The following is a 19,345-nucleotide window of genomic DNA, read 5'->3' on the forward strand; positions in this document are numbered from 1 at the left end:
TGGCAAACCGAACCCACTTGGTTACAGCTGGTTTCACTTGCAGGTTCTCAACCTGCAGTGTTTGGGCTACAGACAGAGCAGAGTGATTTGTTTATTACAGCAGTAGCTAAAAGGCTGAATGGGCTGTTGTGTTAGGTGCTGTACAACCATAAAAAGGGTTAGGCTGTGGCCAAGTAGCGAGTCCCAACACGGACTTGGGGCCAGGCTGTGATGTAGAGCCAGAGCTGGGAACTTTGCCCAGGCCGTGCAGTTTAGACATAGCAAAAGAGAGAATATTTTATTTCACGTACAAAATGGTTTTACAAAATTACCCCATCAGGCCTCAGCATCATTCCTTATGTGTTTTAATGGCACCCAGGATAGAGTTTGCTGCCTTTCGAGCCCTAAAATGAGCACTGGCCTTAGTGTTGTGCAAGCTGGTGCTGCAGCTGGGCACACTGGGTGTTTGTGAGCATTGCCCAGCAGCACTGAGAAGCTACAGCACAAAGCCTGCCTGGAATCGTTGCTCTTCGTGCTTCCCCAGGGCTCAGTGCATCATCCCTGCAGGGTTTGTACCAGCCTGGACCTCGCAGGACCCGAGCACGCGGTTTCTGCCACGTGTAGCCACAGGAGGGTGCAGTGTCACCAGGCTGCTGAGCATCGGGGACAGGGTGCTGGTGCTGTGCTCATCCCAGGGGTGAGTGAGGATGCAGGGTTGCCACAGGGAGAGGATTTCAAGTGTCTTCTCATCTCTTCATCCTAGAAAGAGGAAGCAGCTCCTTGGCACTGTTTGATGTTGGAGATGAATTGCAGTGACCGTCAGTTGCCTGTGAAACCCTTTTTTCAGGTAGAGTCCAATACCCTCTGCTTCTTTTTTTTGTGAGTATCCTGTCCCTTTACCTCTCCCTATTTTCGAGGTTTTTGTGCAGGTTTGGGAAGGTGTGCACAGCTCTGCGGTGGCTCCATCACCCCTTCAGAGACAGGTTGAGACTGGAGTAAGACCCAGGCCTGGTACAAGTTTAAGAGGGTCCTCAGAGCAGGACTGGTCTTGGGTACCAGGCTGCAGGGTTGGCCCAAGGCACACGGATTGTGTACCCTTGTATGCCAGGAGTCTCTAACACTGTATTTAGCATCCAGGAGGGACTGGAGACCCTGCACATCGGGGAAAAGCAAGTTTCTTTGGGAAGGGAAAGGGACAGGTAGCAATGAACTGCTCCCTGCTGAGCAGGGAAGGTGGACACCTGCACCTCAGTCCCTCTTCATTATGCCCTGAGTGTGTTTGGAGACAAGCATCAGCAGATGCTTGTATGCATGTATCATCAGCTGCCCCTGGTACGGCTCTGGGCCATGCTTTGAGCAATTAGCTTTTCCCTGGCCAGAAGCAGCAGCATTCAGTTAACCCCCAAATACTTTGTTTAGTTGCTCTTGTATGTGTGTGCTTTGGGGGCTCAGACAATGGCCAGCAGGGCTGGGGGAGGAAGGAAACCGCTCTTTCCACCCAGCCAGGGAATCAGCCAAAACTCCAGCCCAGCAATTCCAGCCCCTTTGAACTCGGTTTTCAAATGGAGAGCCAGGCCTTTCCAGTCTGAACGCCTGTAAGGGAGAGTGGCTCTTGTGTGCGTGTTGGGATGCTCCAAGGGACGGGGGCTGTGAACTCCCACCATTGGCATCTCCTTCTGGGAGCAAAGGATGTTTTCCCTTGTTTTTTCAGGGCTATTAGGATGAGCACATCTACCAGGCAATACCAGATACTTTGAGATCGTCAAAGGCTCAGGAGGTCCCTCCTGGGCATCTCCTGCTCAGGTCACTCTGCTACTTCATCCAGGGAGCAGAGTTCAAAGGGCTTCAATAAGGGTTTACACAGATTTATGAAAGCAAATGAATTATGGCTGTTAAATGCAAAGACAGAGCTTCTGGCTTGGGTTCAGCCGTGCACTTAGTCTCTTGATAGCAGTGGATGTAAGAGGATATACCACAAAAAGCACCACAGCTTCATGCTTTGTTCTTAATCACTTTTCTGAGGCATGCCATGGCCAGCATTGGGGTAGGATGTTGGGCTGGAACAAAAAGCCTTTGTGGCTTTTTCTTTCTCCATTCCCATCTAATGGTCAGATGGTTACAGACCAGTGCTGGGTCAGCCTGGGCGGCACCCAGGACCATTACCAAGAGCCCCGGCTGTCCGGCCTGCCCAAGGGCTGAATGTTGTGGATTTGGCAACGTGCTGACCTGGAAGGGCCAGGGCAGGACACGGAGTCTGGAGGAGCTGCTTGTCCTGCAGACGTGGCACCCGCACCACAGGGCTACAAGCCCCCTGCCCGCCTCACAGAGCCCCTTCTTGCCGTCTGCTCCCGGGCAGAGGGGTCTCATGGTCAAGGAGTTTGGTCTCAGACTCAGCTTACCTCTCACCCAGGAGCTTTTCACTTCTTTACTCTTCATTCAGATCTTTTCAAAGGCTCCTTGAACGCGGTTTTGGGGTCCTTCTGTCCCCAGAGATGGGCTCAAGCTGGAGGACCACTGCCCGGTCCTGCCATCCTTTCCCTGTGTCCTGCCCCAGGGCCCCTCTCTGTATCCAGGGAAAAGTTGGGCAGTGCTTGGCACTGTGGAAAGGCCTGTTTTTATAACATTTGCTGAATTTCCAGGTAATTCTCTCTTTAGCAAGGCTTCAGCTTTCTAATCTCAAAAGATGACTTCAGAAGGGAGAAGGAAATGAGCTCTTGCCCTTTACTGTTGCTTATTGTTTTATGTGTCCTGAGAGGGCTTTGTGTTGAAACAAGGAGCATTTTAATGTATTTGCAATGTTTATTCTTTACTTTGTATTGTCCTCTGTGGGACACTCCATGGTGGCAGCAGAACAAGAGAAATTATGGCAGGGCCGGAGCCAGCAGGGCACAAATGATGTAACTGGGGAGGGAAGGGAGTTCTTAAAACATGAGCAAGTTAATGAGGGCTTTTTTAACCTTAAAGCCAATACCTAACCCCACTGGAGGGCACAGAGGCTTTTGGTAAGGCCATTTCATCAGACAGGCACTGGTGTCTTACAAGCAGTTTGAAAGCTACTGTTAAAAGGAAGGATGGGAGCTGTTGGAGGAGGGGGAACACCCAAACCCTGGCTTGTTTTATGTGCTTTGTGTGCTGTGTGCCACCATCAGTGACCTCTTTGCCTTATCGCTTTCATGTTGGGGTGTCGGATCGGCCTGTGAGCCGGGAACGATCCCTGCCTGCTCCTATGGAGTAAGGCTAAGCCGATTAGTTTTATAGTGCTGCAGGCAAGACCTGCCTTCTGCACTGATGTCAGCAGCCAGGGCGGGACTTTTACAGCCCTCTGGCTTTGGGGATTTTTTTTTCCCCCTTTTTTTTTTTTTTTGGGATAATCCTGGCAAAATTCCTGAGCAAAGTTTTTTTCCCCTTTTTTTTTTTTTTCTTTATTTGAGCAGCCCCTCTCCATGCTGCCTGTGAGCTGCTCTCTTATTACTGCTCACTTCCTGAAAGGAGACTTCTTAGCAAAGGCTCTTGCTCCAGCGCTGCCTGGGTCTGACAGAAGAAGGTTATTGAGGAAGGCGACATAAACCCTCAGCCTGGAAACTTTCTGACACGCGCAGGACCGAGGGGGAGAGAGGAGCTTTTGGCTGCTGCTGCGAAAAAGAAGAAGAAAAAAGCTCAAAGAATTCAAAAGGGGGGAAAGAAGAAAGAAGGGAAAACACTCAAAAAGGTAAAACACTCTTAAAAATGATTCTTTCCAGAGAAGCCTCTTTGAGGTTGGAGTGGGGTGGTCTGGGGCGGAGGGAGCGCGAATGGTCTTTGAAATCAGAACCGTCTCCCTGGAGAAGGAATGAGCCCGAAGAGCATTGCACGCTGGAAAAACATTTATGAGAATGAAAACCATGTTCACCCTTCTCCAACATTCAGAGTTTCCATAAAAACGCAGGGTTGTGTTTCAAAGCGTCTGCAGGCAGCAGGAGTCAGGCATCCGCGCTCGCGGCTCCCTCGCCTCCCCCTGTCCCCACGCCACTCCGCTCGCTTGATTGCGTTAAGCCATCCGATCGTGTTTGCTGCTCTCAAATGCGATCCTCTGCTCCAGAGCTGCCGCGGGCAAAGCTCTCAATTACAGACAGCAACAGCTCTAATCCCTGCGGCAGAATGAGACGTTCCTCGCTGTCTTCATTCCCGGGAATACACACATCCTGCGCTCCCTCTTTTGCTGTCTCTCTCCATCTTCAGGAGCTGCCAATGCCTCTTCCCCTCCTGTACAATGTGGTCAGAGGATTAGAAACTGTCTGCCCTGAAATAGTTGCAATGTCATTAACTTCGGGGGCATCACCAGGCGTTTGGCCCCGTTGCACCAGTCGGGTATTTCTTTGCTTTGATTATGTTTTAAAGGGTTTTTTTCTTTTTTTCAGAAGATCAATCCCTCAGAACATGTTATTTTAAACATCAAAGTAAATATTAGTGATGGGGAGATGCCAGAAGATTATCTCATTAGAGCTGAAGGAGCTGTGCTATAAATAGAAAGGAGTTTATAAAATAACCTTGGCAAATAGCTTCCAGAGGGGAAGAATCAACCAAGGAGGAAGCGTTGGGCCGTGCTGGTCGGAGCTGCGCTCCAGGGCAGGTACCTGGGGCTGTTTCTGGTCAAGCATATGCAGGGATGTAACCTCGGGGGGGGGGGTTGTTTTCCTGTTTCAGTGCATGCCAAGACCCATGTTGGCTGGAGAGAGCCACACCAGAGATCTGTTTCTTATTGTGGCCGTTAATGTTGCTGTTAGCAGAGCTCACGTGGTGACAGTGTGCAATCTAGTGCATGATGGGTGAGAGCAAGAAGTATTTGAAGTCTTTGTTCGTTTCTGGTCCTCCCTGCCCCGTGCTGTAGATGGTAGAAGGGGAAATGCTCTGCTGGGGGCCCAGGCAATTCCCCAGCCAATGCAGGGGTGATCCCTCTGCTTTGCTTGCCAGAGCCTTGCCTGGGCTAGCCTGGAATGTCTCCATCAGCGAGGCTTCCTCCAGTTCTTGGGAGGTTGTTCCAGTGTCACAGGGTTTCTCCACATATGGAGCACACCGAGTGCTCCAGTTGCTCCATCCTCAGCTTCCCGTTGTTCCTGCTTCGCCCCGCAGCCGCTCCCTCTCCTTCCCTTCTCCTCCTTAGATCCCTAAACCCCTCCAGCGCTCATTGGTGCGTCTCCATTTGCATTCCCCAAGCAGCTGCTTGTTGGGTGGAATGGGAAAGGTCCTGTCATCTCCCGTAAATCATGCTTTTCCCAGATAAGGCTCAGGGGCTGAACTGTTTCCTTTGGCAGAGGAAGACCCCAATAAGCTGGGACTGGGTGAGCAGTCGATGGGGTATGAAGTGCAGCCCTAAGGGAAGGTATTGCCTGCTCAACATAGTGTCTGCTCCTTAGGGGAGAGGCCTTTTGAACACCAACATGCAAACCTGTAACATAAGAGTCTGTTATCACTGATGGCTCAAGGCCACCCAGAGGCTGTTACAGGGAGGAGTAAGTGTGCTTATCATCACATGAAGCCCTGGTCCAGAGACAGCATGGGCTCAGCTGCCCAGAGGAGCAGCTCCATGGAGGGCTTTTCAGCACAGGTTGCATCAGGCCCACCCAGGGGATGGTTCTGTTCAAGCACTTATCTAAAGCTTATCTGAAACCCCCAACTCCAAAACCCACTTTTCTTGCCAAGTTTCCAGCAATTAGTTCATTCGAAGCCAGAAACACCGCAGGATGTGTTTGTCACGTCCTGTCCTGCCTAGATCTCAAGTTAACACAAATGAACTTAAAACAAACAGAATTCGGACCAAATTTGCCAAAGGTTCAGGAACAATCCACTAGTGATTTGGATGAGGTCAGCTCAGATGTGCTGAAGACAAGCAAGTCAAAAAGGTCTTCGCTTGACCCCACCACCATAGGAAATGTTTGCAGGGCGAGTGGTTACAAACATTTCCTGGGAATCAGCAAGCAGGTCGGATCTCATGCCGTGATTGGAGAATGTGAAACATGGAAAACCAGGGGTTGGGATACAGCCTCCTTTTTCAACACAGAAGGAGGTTTTAAAGGGACACCAACAAAGCACATTTTCCAGTCTTGGTTACTGCGAGTGCCTTCAACTGAATCTGCAACCGATTCAAGACCTGGGAGATTCACCACTGAGAAACACTGCCAAAACATTTGAGCTCCATCTGACTTCAGTGGAGTAATGTCAGAGGCACGTGTTGAGCGCAGGGTCTCCACCTGGCTGCTCCATTGCTGCTACCATCTACCTTCTGCTTTCTTCCAGGCTGGGAAAGGAATGCTCGGGGTATGCCGTGTCTGACCGTTCAGCATCTTCATGTATCTGTTTTTCATCCCAACCCACTGGCATTGCTGTTGTTTCCTACTCTTCCATCATAGCTTAATTTTCAGAAGGAAAATGAGTTCAATTATATCTATTCCTGTGCAATTCTGCAAATCTTTCTGGATTCCAACTTTCGTAAATGTTGGTTCCAGCTGAGCTGAACTTCTGGGTGAAATACTGGCTTCCCACTGTGGATTTGTCCTGCTGACCTTAACAGGACTAAGACCTCACCCCAAAGTGGCTCTGGTCAAAGCCACAGTGCAAAAGATGAGCTAAGTCCTGTCGGGGTTAGCAGCTCCTCATTCCCTGGCCATGGATGAAGGCAGCTCCTCCATAGCCAGGCACAAAGAAATGTACTCGGCATCCTTTGGGCTGCAGCTTCCTCGCTGGGAAGCCACACGTGCTGTTTCACCCTGCCGTACGCCATCAAATCCAAACCAGCAGGGCCATATGTTTCCCTGAACAGAGAACCTGCAGGGAGGGCAAAAGGGCCCATAAACTCTCTGCACAGCAGATTTCTCAGAGCTCGCTGAAGGGAGCCAGAGCCTGGATGATCTGCAGATCTGTGAGAGCAGGATGGGATCTGCATCATGCAGCCCAATGGGATCTGCAAGACTTCACCCCACTGCAGAGCTCCCTTGGCAAGTTCCTCTGGGGTAAAATGTGTTGGGGTCTTTGGTGCTCACGCTGCCTTGCACGAAGGGTGCCCCAGGGTGGTTGCATGGTGGGGTCCCCATGCTCTTGCACACGCTTCCTGCTCTGCTGTCACCAAATCACTTCTCTGCTTGCCTTAGTTTTGCCTTGCTGTGAAATGGAGCCGGGAGCACTTGCCTGCTGGCAGGGAGATGCTGGAGGGAGGTGAGGCTGTGGGGATGGTGGCAGGATTTGTGTTACTGTGCTCTCGGTGCCCTGGGAGGCTGGGTGCTTCCTGCACCTCTGCAGCAGGGAGTCCTGGTCCCGATGTGCTGGAAGCACGCAGCCAAGCAGGCAGAGCAGATCAGGATGAGCCACCCCTTTGGCCAGCCAGGGTTCCTCTCCCTTTCTCTGTGTCCCCATGATGCAGCCACTTCCCTGAAAGGACGTGTTTCTGATTTACTGGGAGGACAGCGTGGTCCAAACTGACTTTGCTGCTGTAGGGTCCTGCTCACAGCTCACTGTGCTTCCTCCAAGGCACTTCTGTGTGTAAACCCCTGAGATAATCTGGGGTTTGTGATCCAGATCTCACCTCATGTCAAGGTTAGTGCTGTTCTGAGAGTGGGGTGGGACCAGAGGTCCCCTTGAGTCCCTTTTATCCTCAATTATACTTTGACTCAGCCTGGCAGGACCAAATCAGCAATGGGTGTGGAGCCAGTCAATGCTGTGGATCCCATCCCCTGTGCAGCTCTGTGCTGTTGCTGGATGCAGCATTAAACACTGCTATGCCTGGGGATGCTGTGCTGTGGTGGTGCTAGAAGGAGCTGCTGATCTCTGTGCTCACTGCAGGCCCCATGGTGCTTCTCACAGCCCTTGTGGGTAACAGGAGTCCCCCGAGATGCTCTTCCTGTAAGGCTCAGTGGGGTTCTCTTACAACTCCAGCTTCAGCATAAGACCCTGTGTTGTACCATGGATGCAGGTGGTGTGGCAGGCGATGAGGGCTTTAGTGGGGCTCTGCTCTGCATCATAGCCCTTCCAGTGTAATGATCAGACACGTCTTTGTTGGATGGTCCCAGCATGGATACAGCACTACAGATGAATGGGGTATGGCCCTGCTTGGAGGCCAGGTTGAGGAAGGAGTCAAATTTAGGGTGCCACAGTTGGTGTGGGAGCTGTGGCAGGTCCCTGTAAGCCGTTAACTGTGTAAAACGGGGCACTGCCTGAGCTGGAACAAAAAGCACATCCCTTTGGCAGCCCGGATCCCTGCCGGAGAACACCGGTGGCGGCTCTGCAGGTGAGCGGAGCTCAGTGCTGGCGCAGGACGGTGTTTGTCTTTAGGCAGCCCCGGGGCTGGGCGCCTTGTGTTGCTGTGTTGTGTAAGCACAAAGACTGCTGGAGGGCTGGCGCTGGAGCCAGCTCCCCCGGGATGCAGATGGCAGCGCCTGCTTCCCGCCTGCACCGAGGTGTGAGATGTGAGTGCTCCGGGCCTTTCCCAGCGCCTGGGGCAGTTTCCTGGCATCCAGAGCACTGCAGAGCAATGGGGCTTGCTCTGTGCTGGTGCAGAGACCCAGGAGATGGGGATTCTCTGCTGGCTGCACTGAACCCGGCAGAGAGAAGGGGTAGTCTTATGAAGGCAGAAGGCAGCTAGGCAGACATGGAATACACATTCCAGATACAAACCCAGCCTTTGTGCATGCCATATCCACAGGTATCAGTGGTGTGTGGTGGCACGCAGTGGGCAGCGAACGCAGGTGTGCTGTAGGTAGTATGCACCCTCATACAGATAACCTCTATCCTCATACAGGTAGCGTGTATCCACGTGCACAGCCGTGATCTGCATGCGTGTGGTTGACATGTGCATAGTTCCATGCACTGTGCATGCGTGTGGTTGGCGGGGACGCTGCATGGTAGGAGATGCCCTTTCTGTCAATGACTTCTCGGTTGTCTTTTTGACTCTGCTGGTTTGTGCATGGCTGGAGCCAGCAAGGAGCGTGGTGGCTGGGGGCCAGCAAGTCTGGGTCACGTGGAGCGGCTCCAAACTATTGCATAAGTCCTGTCTGAAAGTGGACCTGCTTGGTGGAGTCATCTCCTTAAAGCAAAAGAAGTCCAAGGCTGGGAGCTGTTGGGTTCTCAGTAGCCACTTTCCATCTGGCTGATGCTGGCTGGTCCAGCAGCTGGATTTGGGCTCAGCCCTGGGGCTCGCAGTGCCCCGTGCAGAACACCCCTCCCTGATGATGAGATGAGCTGGCACTTCTCTCTGGCTTTCCTGTTGAGGACCTCCGAGCATTTTACCACACGTGGGGAAATGCAGTGACCCCCAGATAGGGCCAGATCCTTATGTAACGGACAGATAGGATTTCCAGAAAGCAAAGCAGTCAGGGAGAGGTCAGTGCTCCCAGCTCTCCATTCGCATGCCATGGGTTGCTTTTGCCCCTTTTGCTGGTGAAATGAAAGCTCCTGCTGGAGTCTGGGGAGGAGCAAGGGGGTAATTCGGTCCTTTCCTCACCGTGATTGCACTGAATAGACTTGACTGTAAAACAGTTCTCGTGTTTTAAAAAGAAAAGCTACTCCCACACAGTACTGGAGCGAGCCCAAACCCCTGGGAAGCTTTGCTTGTACAAAGGGATGGAGGGTGTGCCCGGCTGCAGCACAGCAGGGCCCATGTGGAGTGCGGCAGCAAGCAGGGAACACAGAGCCGGGGGTCCGAAGGCAACGAGGGTGTTCTCTGCTCACCCCGGGGCACCAGGCAGGGGGATGGAGACCCAGGACCAGACCCTTCACCTCTGGGGTTCAGACCGGCAGCATCAGTCTGGATTTCCCACGTTGCCTTTGGCTAGGGTTGGATCTTGTTTTAACAGTGCAAAAGCCTCATCTGTCCTCCAGGCAAACACTGAGTTTCACCCTGGAGTCGCTGGAATGGGTGTCTGTAAAGAGCTGCTCTTGGGATGAGATGAAACAGCCCTTACAAGAGAGGGGCTGCAGCGAGTATTGAAGGCCCCCTCGCAGCCAGTGAGTAAGGAAAAGGCAAAAGCCCTTGTCTGTGCTCCAACGTGGGCTTGATAACGGGAGCAGCCAGAGGGATGGCGAGAGGATCCTAAAGGGTTGCTGTAGAGCAGTGTAGGCAGGAACCATCCCATGGCTGGAGGCTGCTGTTTTCTGGTGAACAGTGATAACTACGTGTTTCTAATTCCTTGCTTGCTGTGCCCCCAGAGAGGCCAGGCTTGGAGCAGCAAAGCAGACTCAGTTCAAGCTCTTGTTTTCAGTTCTGCAGACCTGTGGCTTTAACCCGTTTTTTGCGCGCTGCAGCCAATGCTCCTCGCAGTGAGCTGCTGCTGAGTTAAGGCTGATTTGTCTGGGTTTAACCCTTAATGCTACCCCAGAGCTGAGAAATGACTTCCCAGTGGAAGTCCTGGCAGGATGGCTGCAAAGAGGCTTCTGCCATCTGCACCTCAGCGTGTTTTCAGCTTAGCAGTCCAGCGGAATACTTTGTCGGGAATATCAGGATTCAGGTCTCAGGAAGCAGGAGGTGCAGCGTGGCGGGGGAGCAGCGCTGTTTGCTCTGTCCTCAGGAAGGTGCAGGAACCTGCCATGGTGGTGACTGTGCAGGCATGGAGCACCCATCACCCAAGGGGAGCGCATCAGGCCAGCACCCCCCTCTGCACTGGGAATGCAGTGCTCACAGGGAGAGACCTGCCTATTGCCCTACCCTGGTGTGCACAGTCCAGGTGGTGAGAAGGAGGGATGTAGAAGTGGTGAGAAGTGATTTGGGGGAAGTGTCAAGGAGGTCAGAGTGTCAGAATCACAGAGTGGTTTGGGTGGGAAGGGACCTTAAAGCCCATCCGGTGCCAGCCCCCTGCCATGGAGCTCCCAGGGCCTTTGCTTTTAAGATCTTCCAGCCCCTGATAAAGCAATTTCCCCCATGCTTTTGTGAGCTCTCGCAGGGAGGTGGAGATGGAGCTGGTGGTCCAAAGGTGTCTCCTTGCTCTGCAGTCCAGGTACATGATGGTTTTCTGAGTGTTGCCTGAGTGCAGCACCAGGAGCTGAAACCAGGGCAGTCCCTGGAGGCCATGCAGAGGAGTTATGCTTACAGCAGGATTTGGGACATAAATTTCAGCCAAGGGTTTACAGTCAAAACTTGTGGTCCTCCATGAAGCAGCAGCAGCAAGAAGGAGGCTGTTCTCCCAGGAAACATGGTGACTTTAGGCTGAGCATCCATGAGCTACAGGCACTGTGAGGTCTGCAGTGTGGATGTGGTGGGCAGCTGTGAGAACAGGAGGTAGGTAAGAGCCAGCTGTGCAGAGCAGGGGTTCCATGAGGGTGGTGGTGATGCTGCTGCCAAGTGCCTCTCTGTAACACTGGCATGAGCCATAGATCCCAGCACCCTGCAGTGCTCCCCCTATTTAGCAAAGATCGTGATGCTCATGGGGCAAGCTGTGTGCTTGCAGCTCTTCCCCCAGTGATAACTTCAGAACTGGTGGGACACTTTCGTACTGCAGTGGATGAAGAGCAAAACTCCCTTTGTTGTTGTGTGTACAATGGCCATGTAGCTGCGGGGTCTGAAGTGCTGCTCAGCCCATTGGCAGGGTGATGAGGGAGCCAGCACCAATGCTGGCTAAGCTGTGGGCCGTGGCATGGTGATAACCCCAATGTGGTTATGAAGAGCTATGGCCCCTTTTACAGAGGAACAAGAAGTAACCATGGGGGCTGCTGGCTTTCATCCATTCATTAATGCCGTAGCCAACAGCACAGCCCAGAAATGCTGTTGAGGGTGAAGCAGTGAGGCCATGGGATGCTCTGCTCTGCTCCCTCTGCTTTGCTCTCGCTGCTCACAGGCACTGCATGTCAGGAAGGTGTCAGTGGAAGGGCCGGGGGCTGCAGGGGGGATGCTGCAAGTATTTCCTCCCACTGGGGCAAGCTGGAAGCAGAAATCTGTGTTTGTATTTATTTCTCCCTCTCAAAGAAGGGAAAAGGACACCTGAGCTCGTAATTTGCAAAAGTTGGATGAGAAACCTGGAAGCTGCCGGGCCCTGCATCTTTAAAAGCAGTTAAATTCCTTTTCTCTGCACTAGGAGGCACCTTGAACCTTCCTCTTGGCCCCGAGCAGAGCCCATCTGCTTCCTATTACCTTCCCATAAAGCTGCCTCCCCGGCCAAAAAGCCGGGCTTTCAGGGAATTCTGTCTGCAGCCCCGATGTTGAAATTAGTAACAGTTGTCATCTGTTTTTCTTTTTTTCTCTTCTCTTTTTGCTTTATTCCAGCTTGAATCCTAGCCCCCAGCCCCATCTTTTCCCCGTGTTTTTTCTTGGTGCGGGAAGAGGTGACCTCGAAGCCGCCATCGGCTCCGGTGCCACCGGCCCCATTCCCCTCATCCCGCCGCCTCTTCCCGGCCCACGGGTTCACGCGGCGAAAGCCACCTTGGCGCGGGGAGCGGGAGCGTCAGCGGGGCGCCTGCCAAGGACAACGAATTCCTCGGGAAGGAGCAAATCGGAAGCAGCCCAAAGCGAGGGAGGCACGAGACCGGAGAGGTCACCCCACGGCCCGGACCTCCCCGCAGCCCCTCTTCCGTCCCCACCGGCGGCATCCCGGTGTCCCGCTGGCTCCGACGCGGGACGGGGCTCCTTAGGCTTGTCCGGTTGCTGCTGCTCCGAGAGCAAAGTCTGACAAATGAGGTGGTGGAAAAGTTTCTCTGTGTTGAAGCCGCAGAGCCCGTGCTCCTCCGTGGCAGAGAGGAGGGAGCCGGCTCCTTCTCCTGCGGGACATGAGCTCGTTGGGGTCTCGGAAGTGAAGTGCTGCTGGAAGGGGCCGTGTTTTCCTGGAGGCCCTTCCCCCAGCCTGGCTTATGGGAATTCCGCAGCTGTAATTCCTGCTCCTGCCCCCAGGCTGGGGGCTCCGGGGTCCTGGCGCCTGCAGCTCCCCCCCTGGCCCCTGTTCCGGGGGATGCTGAGGAGCCAGGACCGAAGGGGAAGGGCAGAGGGGACACGGGGGCACCGCTCACGGCTGCTGCAGCTCAGGGGCGCGGAGAGGCAGAGGAAGGACAGGGAATAACGACAGCCTTGAGGAAGCAGGTTCGACAGCTGGAAAACAAGAGAAATCAGTCGTGTGAAGCCCAGGAGGGAATACACTTCAGCTGAGCAGCTTTCTGTCCACAGACCTTGGAGCCGTGACAGGATTTAAAAGCTGGAATCTCAAGCTTTAATAGATGCTGAAAAATGCTGACTTAGGGCCGCAGCATTCCCGGCTTTTGCTTTGCCTTCTCCCTTTTCCAGTTCACTTCCCACAACCCAGCAGGGAGCAGGCACAGAGCAGCCTGCAGCATCCCCAGCACTTGGCCGTGCGTTGCCATAGCCCTGCCTTTGCCCTCTCGATGCTGCATCTGGTGGGTGATGCTCCAAAGGATGCTGCCACCAGGTGAACATGGTCTCATGGACCAACCCTCGGCATCCTTCTGTTGTGGTGGAAGAAGGCAGAATTCCTGCCCATCCCTCTTGTCTCCACTGCCTGCTTCCCTTTACCTGTTGTGGGTGACTGGAGCAGCCCAAGATGAGCTATAGACAGCTTTTCACCCATCAGGCAGTTTATCCTCACAGTCTTTGAGGCCACTATCATGGGTGCTGTGTCTGTGCTTTGCGCAAAAATTACCTGGCAAGTGGCACCAGAAGTGACTGGGGAGACCAGCCCCAGGCCTCACTGGGTCTTTGGCCGTTTTTAGTTGTAAATAAGCAGTTAAAAATCTTAACATTTAAAATGCAGAGCTCCAGATTGTGATTTAAGGGTGCGTGGTTGGTCCTCTCAGCATCTTTACATTTTACAAAAGGACTTTGGACAAGGGCCTGTAGGGACAGGCCAAGGGGAATGGCTTTAACCTGCCAGAGGGGAAACTGAGGTGAGCTCTTAGGCAGAAGCTCTTCCCTGGGAGGGTGCTGAGGCGCTGGCACAGGGTGCCCAGAGAAGCTGTGGCTGCCCCATCCCTGGCAGTGTTCAAGGGCAGGTTGGACACAGGGGCTTGGAGCAAGCTGCTCCGGTGGAAGGGGTCCCTGCCCGTGGCAGGGGTTGGAGCTGGATGGGCTTTAAGGTCCCTTCCAACCCAAAGCATTCCATGGTTCAGTGATTCTTCTTTTACCTCACCTATGTAGTCTCATGCTGGAATGGGTGTTATTCCAAACCCCCGCAGCACAAATAACATTAACTGCATAATATAGATGGGAAAACAGAAGTTGAAGTAAACTGCAGACTCCCAATAGGACACGAGGCGACCAGAGAAGGAACCATGCTCTCCTGCCCTGTGTTCTAGCCAGTAGTCTTTGCTATTTAAAACACAGAAGAGCAGAGAGAAGCAAGGGTTAACAGCGTTATTCCAAGTGCTTCCTTACTGGGACGAGGACCACACACATGCCATAGCTATTGACACCTTTGCAAAGAGCATTGTCCTCCTGTCTCCGGCCGAGCAGCTCAGGAGCTTCTGTCCCGCTGTTCCTCACCCTGTTCTGGACCATCTGTGAGTTGTAGCTGTGTCTCTGGCCTGATGTCAGGCTTTGGTATCTGTGGCCTTTGCAAGAACACTTGCATTTTGCTGCCGAGCTGCTCTGGAGCAGAGCATCACTGCTCAGATATTTGGGATTCTCTGGGTGGTGGTTAGGTATGCGCCGTATTCATTGCAGACGTCATCGAGTCGCTGGATGGAAACAAAACCCACGGGCTTTATGCAGCTCTCCAGCGCTATGTGAATTTTGTGTAATTGCCTCAGACTGGGTGGAAGTTATCTGGGAGCCAAAAATCTTTCACTGAAGCAATTAGCGAATCATTTTAAATCACAAATACAATTGGGATCTCACGATCCATTTGTGGATAGGGCTGAGGGTAAGGGTGAGTTCACTGAATGGGTCCTTTGTTTTCAACCACTTTCTTAGGTTTAGCCAACGCATTCTGAGAGCAAGTGCTCTTCTTTCAGGGCAGTGACAGTCATTAAAGTGTATTTTGAAGCCAGGGGAACTGGAGGAGAGAGGATCTCTAGATTGCTGCTCGCTACCACCCTGCTAATGCTTTTCTTTCATGCTCTCCTTTAAGAGATCAGGTAACTGAGACCACCTCACTCTTTGGTTTGCACTTCCTCGGGGGTGTTGACAAAGGATGCCCATCTATTCGATGCTGTTTTCCTCAGGAATAAGGTGTATACCAGCCCTTTAGTGCCGCTGCCAGAGCAGTGCAGGGGCTGTGCTGGGAGCAGGGTTCTCCCCGGGGAAGCACCCGGGTGTGCAGTGTCCCTGTAGCAGGATACCGTGACGTTCCAGTGCTGCGAACTGTTAATAGCAGTTGCGTTCACTTCCCTCTTTCTCTCCCCTTTCTTTCTTTCTTTCCATCTCACTCTTCCCTTCTCCAAGACCTAAGGCTTTCCTCATTCCCTCTGCTCACCATTTTCTTCTTTGTGTCTTTCTCCTCCATCCTTTGTTGCTCCTCTGCCCGTTTCCTGCTCACTCATCCCCACTCTCTGCTTCACAGGGGCAATGCCACCGAGAACCTGGGGCTCACACTAGCCCATGCTGACCCCGCACAGCACACGGCAAAGACACCGTTGGCTTCGCTGCTTTGGGAGAGCACGGAGCGGCCGAGGATGCCTGCGGAGGGACCGAGGACTCCTGTCTCTACATAAGCAGTGGCCGAGGGAGAGACATGTTGGGACAGCGCCCTTTCAGCTGGCACAATACTCCCTGCACTGAGACAAGCATCGCTAACCATGGCAATAGCTTGGAGGCTTCTCACGTGGACTGTCATCTTCACTGCGGCTCTGCGCAACTTTCCCGGTGACACGTTCCAGTCACAAGGTAGGAATTGCATGGGAATGGGAGCTGGAGCCACTCACCTCTGCTGGCAGGAGCCCTAAAGCCGGCCCCGGGGAGGTACTGGGGTAATGTTGTGCTGAGGACGAGGTGGAGACACCTCGAGCTCTGCTCTGCTCCCTGCACTGCAGCAGAGCTCCTGCTGCTGAATGTGCAGGTGTTTTCCCTTGTCCTGGAGGAAGGGATGTGTTTTGCTCTCGGATGTTGTGCTGAGTTCCGAGCAATAAGGTCTGTGCAAGATGAGAGCCACGTACAGGCTTAGCAATAGAGGAAGCTCCTCTTCCACTCGGGTGGAGCGGCGCATCCTCGGATGAATAGAGGCTTTGTTCCGAGGAGGGCCTGAGTCCTCTGCACGTGCAGGGATGGAGGTGGCTGATGGAGCATTACAGATACTCCAGCTGAGTCTGGTCAGACGTGTGCTGCTGGAGGAGGTTTAGTTTGCACACACCTTCCTGGAGGCGCTACCATTAGTAAATGCTCAAACCTGCTCAGGTGTAAGCACTTTGTACCTGTCCTATATGACTCTGCTTCTGATGGCCTTGTGTTTAAATACAGAGCCCTATATGCAAGTGATTGCAAGGAAAGCAGAATGTGGGTCTCTTATACATAGATTTGTGCCTTTGTAGATGATTTTATTCCAGGTTAGGAAGGGACTGGAAGGTGAGAACTGCCTTGTGCCCAGCCTGGAGTACAAATACAGCACGGGCAGGTAACACAGTGTAGTTAAATTGCTTAATACTAGTTTGCTTTCGTGACCTTTTCTTCAGAGGCAGTATGAGCACTGCCATCAGGCACCAGGGGTTAGAAGAAAGAGCTCTGAAGTTAGACATTTATCTGTGCAAGGTGTTAAAGCCTCAGCAGTGTGCTTACACAGCCGTAGTTGTGACAGAGTACATGTGCCCAGACTAATTGCAGCGGGGCCAAGGTCAGCAGCGTAGCAGGCTCCTGCTTAGTGCAACGCCATCAGGCTGTAGTTACTATGGCTGTGGGTTGTCTTGTGAAGCAGAACTGGAAAGAGGAACAAAGGCAACCAAAAGCCATGCAGTGTCCTGGGTCTGAGCTGCGTCTCCTTGCTAAAGGTGGGATGCTGCCCAGCTCATGCTGGCTGAAACAAGAGGCATTCCGACCCAGAGCTGCATGCTGTGCCGGCGCTGTGCAGCATGCAAGGTTATACAGGCAGATTTCCTTGAATCTGAAACAAGCCCTGGTTTTGGTCCTTTTTGCCAAAGCCTCTGGCAGTGCCTAGGGTGGCTGTTCTGGGCCTCCCATGCCCGTCAGATCACACCTCCCTCCATGTGCCCTGCGTTCGCCATGCAGCGATGCTCTGATGAGGACACCGCTGCCAGATCACCTCCACCCTGCAGCTCGGATCCTCCCTCATGAGTCCCCGTGCTGTTTGTGAATGCACCTTGCTCTAAGCCCCAGGGCTCATCACATTTACAGGTCATGTCTTTGTGCTCTCCCAGAGGCAGTCTGGGGGATGAATCTCAGCCCACGGTGTTGCTGGGATCATGGTGCTTTGGCAGCATCAGGCTGGGGATTGCAGCCTGTCCCCTCCCCAGTCCCTGTCCAGTCCCAAGGGTCACGCTGCCCCATGGGCCCCTCTTGCTGTCAGAGCACTTTTTTAGGCTCCCTGCATGCGGAACGGCTGGCGTCAGGCTGTTGATGTTACTCAACACTTCACCACGCTGCTGAGATAGCAAGTGCCTAATCCTCACAACACCCTTTCAAGAGGGTCAGACACTTATCTCCTCTTAGCAGTTGGAGGCACGGAGGGTAAAGGCTGGTGTTTTCAACAAGGCACTGATTTGGACCAAGTGCCTTGCTCCAGTTAGCAGTGGAGCAGGTTTCACATGCCCCATGTGCACAACTCCAGATCAGTGTATTTGTTTTATGCAGGAAAAAGATTAAGGTATCACAGTCATAAGCTGTAATTATCTTGGTGGGAAATAGCATCCCAGTGTTGAAGGCCTCTTCAGGCCAGCGGAGATGTAATGAGATTCAGATGTAACGTGTACACTCAGGCTGCAGGCTTTAACAGTGCAGGGAACAGCAGCTGAACGTGCTGCTGAATGGGCTTTGAGCAAAAAGAAGTTTTGTGCTTGCACCTTAGTTTAATTCTAGTGACTGACAGATGAGACGTTTCCCCATTTCATAGGGCATCAGGATGAGGCTGATCCCCCTGTTCCCGATTCACATGTAAGCCAATGGACCCTCGGAGGATGTAGTGATGTTGCCATAATGCCAGGGCAGCCTGAAGCCGTGCAATCCCATAGTGCTTTCCACGGCCATCCCTTAGGAACTGTGTCTGGACTGCAGCTGAGGCTCCTCTTTGCTCTGGTGAGAAGACCGGAGCAAACATCTGCTTCCTTTTCATCTTTAAATGAGTAATGAGTAAATGAGTAAATGTAAATGAGAGGCAGTGGTGAGGATACGAGGAGAGAACAAAATCCCTCCCCCTCCAACTTTCACCTTCCCTCTCTTCTTTTTGTTCAGCTTGCTCCTCTGTGTCCCCTGTGCCCTTTCTGTTCCTGTACCAGCCCTGTCCCTATAGACGCGTGCTCCCTTTCCACCAGAACCAGGCAGCTCGGTACTTCTCCCCGCACCCCATTCCCTCCCGCTTCCCAGCTTTCTCCCTTGCCCTCTCCGGGGACATTTGTGGTCCAAGCGTGCTCAGTCCCACACAGCCACGGGCAGGTTTTCCTGGAGAAAGGCTTTTTATAGCATCTCTTCCACAGCAGTGTGACAGCGCTCTGGGAACACCAGGCTGCTTATCACCAGTGCAGACCCTCCTGATACGGTGGGTGCAGTACTGCGCATTTCAGGCCAAGAGCTATTAATACAGCATGAAGTGGCTGAGGGGTCACAGGGCACATGGTGGCTTTTCTGAACCGAAGGAAGGCAGGCAGGCCAAAGAGTGCTGCTCTTGCTGTTGGGAGCTCCTGTAATACAGGGAGCATGACCAAGGGAGGGATGAGCAAATGAGGGAATTAGGGAACATCTGTGATGTTGGGTGGGGTGCAGGGGGTTAGGGAGTAAAAGATCCTAATATCCTAGCACCTAATCTAATCTTTCACGTGTTTAGAGGAGGGGAAGGAGCTGGCTGTAACACTGGATGAGGACACTGGCTTCTTCCTTGTGTTGAAAGTCTCTCTTCATTATTGTGTCTGTTTGTGGCATCCCCACTTTAAAGAATCACTTCCTAAAACATTCATGTAATGCAAGGAACTGCTTTTTGATCTTTCTTCCTCTGCCTCAGTTTCCATCCCTGAGAGGATGCACAGTGATGCTACAACAAAAACAGGGTCTCACACCCAACCCCATCCCTCAGGCTTTAATCTCCTGGATGTACCCCATGGGTCAGGAGCCGGGGCTGCAGCCCTGCCCCAAGCCCTTTGTAACCACTGCATGCACAAACCTCCTTCCCATTCACTGTTTTGCAAGACTGCAGAGAGGGAAGAAGACAAACAAGACGCTTCCGATAGCAAATATTTCCAAGCCTGAGGTCATTGCTTAGATGCAGTCACTCTTGTTTGCCCGGCTGCATCACACGCGAGGCGCTGAGATGCA

General features: G+C 52.8%; 1 protein-coding gene across 3 annotated transcripts in view; it reads left to right on the top strand.

Annotated features, from left to right (window-relative positions):
* Positions 1 to 3,615: 3,615 nt before the first annotated feature.
* Positions 3,616 to 19,345, top strand: part of ADAMTS10 (ADAM metallopeptidase with thrombospondin type 1 motif 10) — a 49,131-nt gene continuing 33,401 nt past the window's right edge. Inside the window, exons 1-2 of one of the 3 annotated variants that reach the window (XM_057421207.1) lie at positions 3,616 to 3,688; positions 15,438 to 15,760. In XM_057421207.1, the coding sequence (XP_057277190.1) occupies positions 15,673 to 15,760 (88 nt within the window). In that variant the 5' untranslated portion in view covers positions 3,616 to 3,688; positions 15,438 to 15,672. Of the gene's footprint in view, positions 3,689 to 4,509; positions 4,589 to 14,889; positions 15,013 to 15,437; positions 15,761 to 19,345 lie in introns of those variants that run through there. The other 2 variants (XM_057421206.1, XM_057421208.1) reach the window with 2 other exon arrangements.

The sequence above is a fragment of the Pezoporus wallicus genome, unplaced genomic scaffold (genome assembly GCF_028554395.1).
Source record: "Pezoporus wallicus isolate ANWC-B61680 ecotype Strahan unplaced genomic scaffold, APGP_CSIRO_Pwel_v1 scaffold_14062, whole genome shotgun sequence".
NCBI classification, from domain to species: domain Eukaryota; kingdom Metazoa; phylum Chordata; class Aves; order Psittaciformes; family Psittacidae; genus Pezoporus; species Pezoporus wallicus.